This window comes from Solanum lycopersicum, chromosome 6 (genome assembly GCF_036512215.1).
Source record: "Solanum lycopersicum chromosome 6, SLM_r2.1".
Taxonomy (NCBI): domain Eukaryota; kingdom Viridiplantae; phylum Streptophyta; class Magnoliopsida; order Solanales; family Solanaceae; genus Solanum; species Solanum lycopersicum.
Window position 1 is genome coordinate 39,228,966 of NC_090805.1, and position 14,200 is coordinate 39,243,165.

General features: G+C 34.3%; 2 protein-coding genes across 3 annotated transcripts; one reads left to right on the forward strand and one right to left on the reverse strand.

Moving 5' to 3' along the window:
• Positions 1 to 1,820: 1,820 nt before the first annotated feature.
• LOC101253385 (uncharacterized) lies at positions 1,821 to 10,391 on the forward strand. The gene is made up of 6 exons (XM_004240977.5): positions 1,821 to 2,460; positions 6,860 to 7,019; positions 8,778 to 8,954; positions 9,060 to 9,143; positions 9,468 to 9,549; positions 9,646 to 10,391. Exons 1-6 carry the CDS (start codon positions 2,036 to 2,038, stop codon positions 10,080 to 10,082), a joined length of 1,365 nt encoding a protein of 454 aa, XP_004241025.1. The 5' UTR covers positions 1,821 to 2,035; the 3' UTR covers positions 10,083 to 10,391.
• A 207-nt stretch (positions 10,392 to 10,598) lies between these two features.
• LOC101253905 (uncharacterized) lies at positions 10,599 to 13,909 on the reverse strand. 2 transcript variants are annotated; one of them, XM_004240978.5, is made up of 2 exons: positions 13,665 to 13,909; positions 10,599 to 12,518 (listed from the first exon to the last, which is right to left on the reverse strand). In XM_004240978.5, the coding sequence occupies exon 2, from the start codon at positions 12,514 to 12,516 to the stop codon at positions 10,981 to 10,983; it is 1,536 nt and encodes a 511-aa protein (XP_004241026.1). In that variant the 5' UTR covers positions 12,517 to 12,518; positions 13,665 to 13,909; the 3' UTR covers positions 10,599 to 10,980. The 2 variants fall into 2 exon arrangements, with proteins under 2 accessions (XP_004241026.1, XP_069155336.1); XM_069299235.1 differs by lacking the exon at positions 13,665 to 13,909 and adding an exon at positions 13,323 to 13,373.
• Positions 13,910 to 14,200: the final 291 nt, after the last annotated feature.

Consider the following 14,200-nt stretch of genomic DNA (forward strand, 5'->3'; position numbering starts at 1 on the left):
AAATTACATCATATACATTTTGCACTATGTTTTCATCCTCGCATTATTAGCCTTCGTTGTTTTTATTTCTTTTAAAGTGGGATACTTTTTATATGACTATATACTTTTTATACGGAAAATGGCCTAAAATATCCTCAAAGTATTGGAAATATTACAAAATTACCCTCCATCCACCTATTGGCTCCAAAATATCCTTCTCACCCACCTATGGTCCAAAATACCCTTGTCATCCACCTTTTGGTTCAAAATTGACCACTTATTTAACGGTTTTATATTTAAACTATTTAAATATTTTTTTAAATACGTGGTGCTCAACTATATGTTATAATTTAACTTATTAGTATAATTTATAAATCAATCCACTACCCACACCATTAATAATTAAATCCCTCTAAATTAATGAACCTGTCACATTATTAATGCAAGCTACTGCCAATGGAATGTTTTTAAAAATTATAGAATTAAATTATCATATACATTCAAGTGGCTAAATAAAAATCACCAATAAACTTAAAAGTATGACTATGTTCATCTTTATTATTCTTACGTCTCAATTATGTGATGTTACTTCATAGGTAACTTTTTTTCAAAATAATATATTAAAGTTTTAAAGTAAATCATAAATATTTATAAAATTATATATAAAAAAAGTGCATGAATCAATTCGGGATGTATTACTTCTTTACCTTTAATCATAAATTTCTAATTCTATTTTGAAAGAAAGTGTCCTCCTAAATAAGCGGCTCAACCTAAATTTAATTGGGGCTTCGATTCGGACTCGAATAATTTTGAATGTCATTTTCAGAAATCTATAATTTCATTGTGTTTTAGTAGTGTTTACGACGATTTTGATATTATAATTGGATTATTAATTGGGTGAGGTTTAGTTAGTAATGAGTAGGTAGTGGGTTGGTTTATAAATTATATTAATAAATTATAATTATAATCAATAATTGAACGCTAAGTATTTTAAAAAATATTTAAAGAGTTTAATTTTAAAACAATTAAAAAGTGGTATAATTATATAAGTCAGAAGTTAAAAGAAATTAAAATTATCAAATATGATATCGTAAAATATTAAAATTGAAATTAAATATACAAAACCATATGTACCAAGTTAATTTGGTATGGTAATGGTATATATATATATTACTTTAGATACCAAAGTTATGGTATCAAAAATTTTAAATATCATACTATGCTTCACCCCTATATCTAATGAATAATTTTTGAATATGAAAAAATTGTAGTGTTATATATATATATATATATATATATATATAACAAATTACTTGATGATATCAATATAATATATAATATTTATTTAGTATCAGCTAAGTAAAATTAATCAGAGGTCATATTGTGTAATTATTTAATTGAGCATAATATAAAAGGATAATATATATTTCTAATTATTTTTGCTTTTTATGAGGTCTTTGGTTAGTTTCCCATTTTTTAATATTACCTCTGTCCTCAATTACTTGTCCATTTTTTCTTTTATAGTTATTCCTAATTTTTAATAAATCAAGAAAGGATAATTTTTTTACTTATTATATCCATAATTAAATGACTAATTACTTTTAAAAATATAAAACTTATCATCCATTTCATAATTAACAGAAAAAAATAATAAATTCATCATGTCACTAATTATTTTTTTTTAATAGATGTGTCAATTTATAAATGAACAAGTAAAAATGGAGAGAATACTCATTTGTGTAGTTGTTAGGTTAATCATTGCACGTGTTTTTTCCGAAGCAGCCGCGTAATCGCACGCGCCATTATCCAGTTTATGTGAGAGTTGAGATCATGCCACGTGTATTTCCGTACTTAACAAAATAGTATCGGTTTCCATTTTCTCCCACTTTTTAAATTTTGTTTCGTTTCCTTGTTTCTTCTTCTTCTTCTTCCTCTTTGTACAAAAAATTGAACTCTGCAATCTGCAAAAATCTATGTAGATTCACTCCAAATGCAATCTCCAACTACCTCTTCAATTCTGTAAGAAAAAATAATCAAAATCTGATAGTATCAAAAAATGGAGGTGGAGAGGTGGGTTGGGTTTGTTGAATTGATGAACAAACCAGCTATAATGGAAACATTCGTCGACATTTTGGTTTGCGTTGTACCGATTTGGGTTGCCATCATGATCGGATTGTTGATCGGCTGGTCTTGGCGACCTCGTTGGACCGGTCTTATATTTTTAGGACTCCGGTCTAAAATCAACCGCTTTGTTTGGACCCTTCCTCCCGGATTTGGTGCTCGACGACTCTGGTTAGCCTTTACTGCTCTTTCGGCCTTCTCCGTTGGCAGGAAACTCTGGTTTAATTTCCAGGGGAGGACACGTAAGCCTCCGGTGGCGGCCGCGGATTCGGGTTCGGTGGATGAATTTGGATCATCTTCAGTGGTTTCGGGTCCGGGTTCGGTTTCTTTTGCACAAAGGAACGATGATTGCATAATCAGGTATCTCATTTTCTTAACATATGCATGTTTTTATTTCTAGGGTTTCGATTTGAATTTGATGTAAATGTATTTTCGTACAAAAAACTAGCATTTTTAGGGATGATAGCATGTGTGATATTGAAACTTAGATTGATTGCTATTTTTCTGTTTTATTCATTATAAATGAAGGCAAACAAACTTGTTTATTGTGCTTTTCTTTTTTCTGTGAAATTTTGGCTTCATTAATTTTTACTGTTTCAATGATCTTTGAACGATCTATGCTGTTGCTTGTAAAGTAACTGGACTCGACCAGCTATAGTTTTTTCTATTTAATGGGAATAGTAGGTCATCGTTTAGTATGCATTTCAGCGGTTAAACTAGTGAGTAGATGGAAAAAGTTCTCTAGTATCGGTTATGGTGTGTCTATGTTTGCTGTTGAAGAAGAACATAAAGGCCCAATGAAGTTTCTGCAGTGTATTTGAGCTGATTACAGTGCTTTACAATACTTTATAATCGGCTTGTACATTGTACTGCAAGTGTTGCTGGGCCACTTAAGTGCAGCTAATATATTAGGATGATTGAAAGAAAGCAATGTATTTTTAAAAAATGAACTTGAATTTGAAGAAAGTGCAGTGCTTTGAATTTGAACTTTGAAAATTGTGAAAGTTACATCTTATGTATTTTATTTCGAAGTGTGGTGGATATTTTGGTACATCACAAACTTGAATGCAAGTCACATTAGTTGGTATAGACAACACGTATGGTATTGTTGGTCAAAGGTGGATATTGACTAGCTTGGGTATTGTTTTGTGGTTCCCATTTCATGAAAACTTTCTGCTTAATCTGATTCTTCTTGCTTCTGAGCTTTAGTTTTGAGACGAAATAATGCAATGGATACAATCATCAGACTGTAATTCTCATTTCTAGAAATCTCCCAAGAAAGGAGCTTAGTTTCGTTCAACTATATGTAGTTTTTATCTGTAAGATCATGCTCTGTGCTCGGATTTTTTATTATTTAGGGGTTGTTTGGAAACTTTCAATTGGCTTTTTTTAAGTAGCTTTTAAGCTAAAAGCTAAAAGTCATAAGTTGGTCATACCCAATTTTTGGCTTATGGCTTATTTTTGTACTATTTTGGCCTAAAAGTAAGTGCTTAAAAGGACTTTTTTTGTCTTCCCCAAACACCTCCAAAATAAAGGAGATCTTTAAAGTCAAAGGATACTTAAAATCCATACATCCTCTTTGAATGAAATGGCGGTGTTCAGATAATGAGGATAAAGCCATCTAAATTTTCAGTGTGAATTCTGGCGTTAATTCCTTTTTTTTGGTTGTAAAGTTTATGAATTGAAATTATTCTTCTTTCACTTCATTTGCTTTGCCCTAATCAAATGCCCTAGCAGTATTACTATTGAAGTTGGTTGTTCAAATAAAATTCCTGAGTTTAGTTGACATAGAACTGCCGAAAGGAATGAGCACCTCCAAACTCAATAGTTCCTATTCTATAGATCTTTGTGCTATACTTAAACTGCTAGTAGCCCTTTGAGTCTTTTTTTGCTTTATTCATTTGAACATGCCAGGTCAAATGGATCTAAGAGGATTTTTGAATACTTATTCATTAGGGTATCGGTTTTTGAAAGGTCTTTAGAGACCTAAGGTTGTGAGCCTTATAAATTATTGAACTTTCCATGTGTAAAACCCTGCATCCTCACGTGTAAAGCTTATGCCATCTTTATTTATTGACAAAAATGAAAACAAACTCACCTCATCTGTACTGTGAATAAAGCGTTTGTGTGGAAATGCCACAGAGGTCCATATTTGCAATTTATGATGATGCTGAGAGTTGTGGTATTAATGTGACAAAAATAATTAACTTCTAATCCACATTGAGTCACTACCTTCAAACTGATGCACAAGTGCTTGCTGATTGTTAGATAAGTTTGGTCTGCGACTCGTGTTCACTTCTGTGGTTGAATTGGATACAAGTCAAGCTCATACACATACTTGTAATATCCAACCCCACCCCACCCCACCCCACCCAAAGTAAAGATTACAAGTTCATGAGTGAATTAAGTGCATTGTTTTGTACAGCTATTATTGTATCAGATATAATGTACTGTAGATATGACAAAGTGGTATATGTGGATGCTTATTTTAACCCAGATTCATTTACCACTTTTTTCCACCTCCCGATATTGGAAGCCGTTTTACTATTTGAGGGGTTAGAAAAAAGAGTATTTGCTTTGCCAAATAGGATTTGCTTCAGGAGCAAGAGCACTTCGCCATTAACCAGGTTGGTTGGAAATTTTGAGTCACCGAGGGAGAAATATGGAAAGGACAGTGGTAGATTTCCGGGCATGGGTGTTTGTGGGGTGGATTTTACCATACTAGAAAATAGAAAAAGAGAAGGAATAAGCCACTAAAATTCTGTTTCTTATATAGCTAGAATTTCTTCACCTCTATGAGTTTTATATATTGTAATTCTGATTATACAAAATTGCTAGTTTTAGTAGACTTCTCTTTCATCAAATTGTATGAACTGTGATTGTTCAAACATCTTTGGTTTCATTTATCTATTTATTTATGTTATACCAGTCTTTTTTTCCCCTGTGTTTGATCTTCTGCTGAGGGTTTGAAACAGACGTTATGGATGTTCTCAAGGATACAAAGGTCAGGGACCCAAGGGGGTGTCTTGTGGTCAATGAAGTGGGTTGGGAACCATGAGGTCTCATGTTCAAATTCCAAAAATACTAGGTTATTTCTGTTCATCTTCCCAAGCCTTGGCAGGCAGAGTTACCAAATACCTGTGTTGATAGGAGGTAGCAGGTATCTTGTGAAACTAGTCAAGGTGCGCGCAAGCGGGTCCGGACACCATGGTTATGTAAAGAAGTCTAAAGATCCAACCAAACCTCTTGCAGTTTTAAACATCTGTTTACCTTCTCTGAGAAAATGAGTTCTTTATTTTTCGGTTGTCATATTTTTAGGAAATGACTTGCTTCATATTTTACAAACTCAGGACTTGGGGGCAGCACCTTTGCCTTCTGTTCGTGCTAATTGCGAGATGCATGTAAATTATGGCAGTGACTTGTAGGGCCATTTGTTTGGGTGTTTGGAAATTGGGGGGAGTACTTTGTGACTGAACTCTGATTCTTGATTCATGAGGGTACAGACCATATGATCCTTACAGGGGACTGTCTGAGACATGCTATTTGTATATTCATTCATCATGAAGCTATACATAGTCAGAAAAAATCCATAATTTTTAATTCCAGACGCAAGCACTATCATTACACTCATATCTCTGAGTTTCTGGATCTTAACAATTCTCTTGACTAGTCCATGTACAACTGCAATACTTTTTCTATTTACTCCTGGAAAGATGCCCAGAACCGACTATCATGATTTCTTCAATAATTGTCTGTTTCTACTCAGTTCTCTGCCTTGATTCTCTCCCTCAATATCATCAGCCAGTCAGTCTGCTTTCTTATTCACAGGATACTGGGTCCAAACAAGCAGTACCTTCATCAGATGAGATATTGTTTTGATCTTTGCTATCGTCTTTCCATTAATTGAATGCATACCTACTTCTTCACAGATTTCTTACAAATCCTTTTAACACATGCCGAGGAAGTTTAGAGTTGGAGACCCGTGATTGTGCACAAACTTTTCCTGATATGTTCTGGTATGGAGATTAGGAATCACGTGCTGCTGTGGCTGTCAGGGTTTTGGTTCAGCGGAAAGACGCAGTACGTTATGTATGGGTAGGGCATACTTCACGAGTTTGAACCCTGCCACCACCGGCTGAAGCTTGTTATTTTAGTGGGAGCGAGGAGGAGGGGTGGTGCCCATACTCCCCCGGAGTTTCAAACTTAGAGTGTCAACTGGGATTGGGTCAGTTAACTTGTAGAGGATTTCTCAGTTACAAATAAATTACATTTTGTCAGTAGCATATTTTGCTTTCCTTTGTTGTTTTATGCAATAAGTGGTTTCCTGGAATTGAATTAATCTGGGAAGAAATCGTAATTGACAACTGTCATTGTTCAACGTTTACGAGAATGGAACTGTTCAAATTTACCAGTAGTGCAGTATAATTTCGTGATGCATTAAATACAGTCTTTATCTGCAAATCATGGTTCTGAAGTATATATGTTAAAAGTTTGTCTTCTGCATTGAATTGGCCTTTTTCTGTAGTATTGAACAAGATATGAAAGAGTAGTTGTGTTATAACAGTTCTAGGGAAGAAAATGGTTGATTTAAACAAGAATTGTATAAACCTAATTAATTCTCTCCTTTGGAATTGTGTCTAGTGTTGAATGATCAACTCTATATAAAAGCTTTTTTTACTGGAACATTTTTCACCCTTTTAGATGATTTTTGTCCCTTCATATGTTTAGAGACATGACAGCATCTACTCCATTCCTGCAGGCATATTACAGGATCGGAAAATGAGGACATTGTGACAGAGAGAGATCTGGAACACTTTCTACATCTTCTAGATGGAAAGGATGGAGAGATGGCATGGCAAACCATGATGGACCGCTCTACTTCAAACTTCACATACCAAGCTTGGCGGCATGAACCCGAGGTCAAGTTTACCTAGATTGTGATATGGTTTTTCTTCAGCATTTCTGGATTTTAGAACCATTTTTCTTGAGAATTGCTTGATCCTAACTTCTACATTCATCACAAAACTTCATTAGCTGAAAGGAGAGGGTGTTGGCTAAACTTATAAGCTGTTCAGATTGACTTAAAAGCATTTCTGGGCTGATTTACGCATTTTGGTGAATATCAAAAGTGTTCTATGCCAAAATCAACCAAAAATCACAAGTTGATCGTCCCTATTTTGTGATTTTTATGCTTATAAGCACTGTTAGCTTAGCTAGAGTTACTATTTTATCCTTGCGTATTTTTCTAGTTTCCAAAGTACCTTCCCTAAACAAAACCATAACTTTTTCTTCACTTAGTATATCTCGTTCACCATTTTTTGAGAAGGAAAGTTCTAAAATTTTAAATTTTTTGAAAAATTTGTAAGGTTATTTAGTTAATTTTAGGAAAAGAGCAGCTTATCAACATATTTTCTACTAGATACATCAACTACTTATCATCAATTTCATAACTTCTATCCAAACATGCATCTATCTTTTTATAAAGTCAAGTGTGTATTTATTAATTCAGTTTCAGAATTTAAAGCTTGTTAATGGTTACAATCAGCTTAACCCAATTGGGCTCTATGACTGATTAGGATTCTTCAGAAACTATTATTTCCTTTTTGATCCGTAACGGAACTGCATTTGAAAGCTTTAAGTCCAGCTTTAATAATGTCACAACTTAAGAATTTCCATAGCATAACATAATCTGCTTGAAGCTATTTATATGTTTGATACTTTTAACATGACTCATGTCTAAGCCATGTTCTTTAAGCAGCTCGATTTCCATTTGATGTCTTCATGTTCCAAATGAGCCAAAGGTACAATTTCCATCTAGGTTTAGGTTGCTTAGGTAAGGTTTTTTGTTTTGGGGCAAACTGTAGAACCCGTCTGCTGATAATTTAGTAGATGACATGATATTAGTTTTGCGTTTTTCATATAACTTTTTAAAAGCATGAATACGTTATACAATTTCCCTTGTTTCATAGAAACTGATTGGTTTCTGGTGACAGACTCGCTGCTCTTAAGCAACAAGTCCCTTGCTGACACAGCTTTAGCTTCTCATTTTAGCAACCAAAGAATATATCCATTTTTGCTTGCTGGATACGTCTTCAATATTTTTTACCAAATATAAGGAGGTGGAGGGGGTGACATATTTTAGGGGTATGGAGAACACTTCATATTATTATTTTGATGTCAAAATAACATCATAGACCTAGCTTGAGGGGACATGTTTCTCTGCTTTAATTGCTGCTTGATTTTGATGTTTTTGACTTTTTGTAGGTGTATAACTGTATGTGCTGTATGGCTACATATTTGATTGATTTATTCCTTTGCTACTTTCAAATCCTCATATGGATTTGAACTTTAACAGCTTACATTACTGGAAAAATACTTAAGTTGGAAGAGTGTTCTATTTTTTCATTTGTTGTGATCCTCTGCTAACCAGACCATTTTTATGCTCTTTACTAGATACCAATATCCGATGTTGAACTTACTGGAGTAAGTATAAACCATTCTCTTCTTTGAATCTTTTTATCTGTAATCCTCAAGCCATTATTGCTGGTGTATTGCATGATTTGCAAGGTGACTTTGTCTATGACCAAACGCTTTTTATCCATACGATTAATTTAAATTTTCTTTGGAAGTTCTCTGTTCTCTCTTAGTGATTCTAAAAGAACCATTCTATTTGTCAGGTGGGCCCAACAATCTACCGAACCAAAACTGTTTTTGAAGATGCAACTCCGGATTTAGTCAGAGATTTCTTCTGGGATGATGAGTTTAGGCCAAAATGGGACCCGATGCTTGGTTATTTCAAGATATTGCAGGAGTGGCCACATACAGGATCTATGATTATCCACTGGATTAAAAAGGTGTGTTACTCATCGAAGCTATCTTAGTGTTTTTGTGAGGAATTCCTCATGATGCGTTTCTTCCATTAGGTTCTGCCTTCACATAATTTATTTTTGTTGCTACAGTTCCCGTTCTTCTGCAGTGATCGTGAATATATAATCGGTAGAAGAATATGGGAATCTGGGAAAACATATTACTGCGTAACAAAGGTGAGCTATGGAGGACCACATGTAAATTTGATTGGTGTCTGAATGCTTCAAAAACATGTATAAAATGACTGCTCTGTCTATACAATGATTTTTTGTGAGTGCTTCTTCCACCTGACATTTTTCAGACCTTTTTAACCTGTGAAGCTGCTGTGTCTAAAACCTTAAATTAGTTTCCGTGAAGTTCATAAATTAACTTATTTGTACTGGACTAAATTATCCTATATAATACATCTTGTCGTGTTAGTTGGGTTATGACAACTATATATTTTTCTCAAACCATGTAGTCATGCATCATATTCACATGTTAAACATGATCTTCCACAGAGTGTACCATACTCATCTCTGCAAAGACGTGATAAGCCGAGGCGTGTGGACCTGTACTTTTCAAGCTGGATAGTCAAGCCGGGTAGGTAGCTCCATCAGCCACGGATGTCTAAAGTGATTTCCTGTTGCCTGTTGCATAAGTTGATTTACTCATTGTACACTCTTGTAATGGTTGCAGTGGAATCGAAGAAGGGAGATGGACAGTTATCTGCATGTGAAGTCACACTTCTTCACTATGAAGATATGGGCATCCCTAAAGATGTTGCTAAATTGGGAGTTCGTCATGGAATGTGGGGAACAGTGAAGAAGTTGCACAACGGCTTCAGAGCATATCAGAATGCAAGAAAATCAGAGGCGGCAGTTTCTAGGTGTGCAATGATGGCACGAATCACTACAAAGATCTCGCTTGATGAAAATGTTGATGCTTTGGAGCAAGTTTCTGTTGAAGAAGATAGAGCGGAAATCCAAGGCCAGAGAGGAGATGGTGGGATCGACTGGAAATGGGTGGCTATAGGAACAGTGGCTGTAGTTTGTGGCGTTCGTTCAGGTATGATAGGAAAAGCTGTGCTATTTGGAGCAGGGCAAAGGATTGCTCGCAGAGGCAGAAATGCTTAGTGAGGATTCTACCGTATGTATTATTCTTTATTGGTTTGACATTAAAGCCTAAAACCAGCAGCGTAATTACTCTTGACATAAAAAAAGAGATCGTTCCTTCACACGGATCTACAACACAGTGTTGAAGCTTCTTCTGACTTTATTTTGTTATGTTGAAGAATGGCTGCCGCCTAAAACAAAGTTGGTGCTTGGTTCAGTGTGTCCTTTTTTTTCAATACAAACATATTAGTTTGCACTTAATGAAGGACTAATTCAGTTAAATGTTATATGTAAGTCTGAAAAATAATTAAGTCAATGCCTTTACATTTACATTTTTGCAAAGCATAGGGCAACTCAAAGAGGAGAACAAGGATTCTTCTCACAAATTAACGACGACATTTTAGTGGAATTGCCACATTTGAAAAATTGAGCACAGTTTTGAAAAGAAATAGCTTAAAAGACATGGGAAACATGATCGAATGAAATAAAGAAGATACAGTAAAATTAGCAACAAGAAGATAAAATACAGAAGTAAAATGATCAAAAAGACTTTAAATAAATAATTTGAGTCTGGTATCCTAACTGAACTTTTCAAAATTCAAAATGCATTCTTCCAACGAGAAGCAGTGGCTTCACTTGTACTCAGGAAAAGACGATTGCCACAATCGCTAAAACAGGAAGAAACATGTATGAGCACTACCACACCTACTGGACTCTGGACCTAATTACTCCAAGCAAACCTTTACAAAGGATAACTAACCACAAAAGCAGGAAATAATAGTAATAGAACAGCAATACTGTAGAAACGGGCAAGGGGTGCAGCAGCAGGGAAATACTGCAGAAAAGGGTAAAAGGTGCAGCAGCAGGTCTCACCTATGAAATTCATCTAAGATTTTTAGTATCCAATTGAGTACTTGACTCATTCCCTCATGCTATCATTGTCATCTTCCGCCTCACTCAAATCAAGATCAGCTAATAATTCTTCCAATGGGACAGAAGGAGCATCATCGTCATCAGTCACAGATGCCATTTCCGATGGCTGATACTCCTTGTTACGATAAAGAGATATTCTGAACCTCATATCTGCATTCTCCTCTATATCTCTTAAGAATATTTCATACTCATTTTCTTTCTTCTCTTCATCATCTCTACCCTTAACATTGTCATCAATCTCCATATTGAGAGACTTCAGCTTCCATGAACGAGGCTTCCCACGCTTCTTCTGCCATTTCTCCTCATAGCTCTTCTTAACCAGTATTACATCTGGGAGAACAAAGCCTTTATATTTATCAAGCTCACTATCGTTACTATTGGCAGCATATAAGTCATACCCAAGTGCATTATCCCCAGGATTCAGAATATGCCCCAAATGTGTTCGTATGTTGAAAATTGTATCATTTTTTCCAAAATCAGATATACGAGCTACTTGGGCGTCTGCCAAAGCATACTTAGATCCACCAATATTGACCTCAGAAGAAACAGCCTCAATATCTAGAACAATATATTCCACAAGCTGCCTACTAGTAAGTAATGACTTAAAGGACGCCCTCCAATATTGTTCCGCATCAAGGAAACAGTTCCTGAGAGTCAATGGGTCAAGTAACGCAATGTGGTTACTCACCTTGGTGCAGATCACAAGTGGCCCTAGATTCCCCAAACTATTTGAAACTTTAGGTGGAAGACAAATTAAATCCTCACGACAAACTGGGGAAATTTCAACTGAAAAAGTATACTTATAGTTGTAATTGTTGCTCTTGGGATCATGAGAGACTAGTTGTTTGTCATTGCGGCTCCGACTGGGAACAACTTTTCCTATGAACTCCACAAATTTTACAGCATGACTCCGATTAGAGAAAAAAAAATCAATTCCTTGATCCATTTGCTTAATCATTATAGCACGAGAAGCAGCATCATGCTTAAGAATAAGCTGTTCCAAATAGAAGAAAGTTCGCCTGTGAGTAACGTGCTGCCGAAGTTGCACTGCAGCAATCCACTGATCAGGATTTGCCTGAACCCTCGTACAAGCTTCACACATTTGGTCTTGGATAACAAATTCAACTGTGTAGGCCTGCTCAAGGATAGCTCCGTGAAGAACCTCTTTCTGAACCTTCAACTTGACTTTGATTCTCTTGGAGTGAGGTTCAGTCCAAATGAACTCTGCCTGCACTAAACGGACTTTATTCAAATTCTTCAACCTCTTCACACAGAATGTCAATAGCTCCTTTGATTCTAATTGGGCCTTAATCCAAGTCCTTGGAGGTTGCAAATAGCTATCACATTCAGGGCAATGGCATATGATAACATGCTTCTGAAGACCTTCTGTTATGTCAATTTCAGACCTTAAGCAGTTAGCACACATATTAGCAGCATTTGGTTGCATACTTATACCACATTTGCAGCATAAAACATTTCCAATCGTATGATGCACGGTAAACATGCCTGTGTCTTGTGCCATGGCTGGTAAGAGACAGATAAGACAGCAGTAAGCAGAAGGACAAAAAAGATAAATGAAATACGCACAAAAAATTTTAAGTTTTACCAAAATCAAACAATTTTAAATCACAAAACCACCTAAAAAGTATCTCATATGTTGAAAACTTAAGTCTACAGGCTCCAGATTAGCATGGCCGAGAACAAGCTACTGGGAAATTTAGTCCCAGTAATCTCAATAATATGGCTTCAAAAATAAGTGAAAAAGAAACATAAAGGTGGAATCCTTTCTAAATGAATGAGTGCAAACAGAATTGATTTAAAACAAGATAAAACTTCAAACTTCACCTATCCCCATTAATCTTTCATTAGACAACAGCTTCAAAGCTTCAATAAAAAAGAAAAAAAAACATGCACAGAATTTAACTTTATGCTCTCCTTAGGAGCAAAAAGAAAAACATGGAAAATACATACACGTTCAAAAATTCATGGCTACAAAAAGCAGAAACAGAATTAATGGCATCAAATAAGAGAAATCACTAATTGAGGAATATTTATTTAACACCTAAACATAAAAAATTTCAATCAAACTTACCTGAGCAAAGACATCAAACAACAGAAATATTTATTTAACCTAAAGATAAAAATTTCAATCAAACTTGACTGAACAAAGACATCAAATAGCAGAAATCACTAAATGAGAAACATTTATTTAACCTAAACATAAAAAAATTTCAATCAAACTTACCTGAACAAAGATATCAAATAGCAGAAATCAATAATTGAAAAACATTTATTTAACTTAAACCCAAAATTTTCAATCAAACTTACCTGAACAAAGACATCAAATAGCAGAAATCACAAATTGAAAAATATTCATTTAACCTAAACATAAAAATTTCAATCAAACTTACATGAACAAAGACATCAAATAGCAGAAATCACTAATTGAAAAATATTTATTTAACCTAAACATAAAACTTTCAATCAAACTACTAATTGAAAAATATTTATTTAACCTAAACATAAAATTTTCAATCAAACCACTAATTTTTCAATATTTATTTAACCTAAACATAAAATTTTATTTAACTTAAACATAAAATTTTCAATCAAACAACTAATTGAAAAATATTTATTTAACCTAAACATTAAAATTTCAATCAAACTTACCTCCTTAACAAAGAAAGACGAGCAGCAGCGGTAGACGGATGAATGGCAACGGCAGCTACAAATAGACGAGTAGGGAAGTTAATGCAAGCCCTAAAATAAGGCCCAAACAATAAAGAGTGAACACTATTTTTTATTTATTCAAAATCTTAACATTAATTCATCTCAAAATATTTAAATTGAAATTAAAATAAATAATTAATGCGTAAAGATTTGAAACTATTTTCTCTAATATAACGACATTAGGGATGCTCTTAATGTCAATGATTTTTTTTAATTTTTAAATTCAATTATTAAAAAATAGTATTATATATAATAATTATTTGTATGATGATATTAAAAGGACAGATTCTCTAAATTATTTTCGTTAAAGATCAATTACAACAGTAACTTTTCACGGTAAGTAACTTAAATCATACTAATTTTTCTTATATTGACTGTCTGGGTTATTTTTAAAAAAATTGAGATTTTATATATTCTTTATGTTTGCTTTTTACAAATTATCGTATTTGCAACGTTTTCCTCTTCAAAAATTTTAA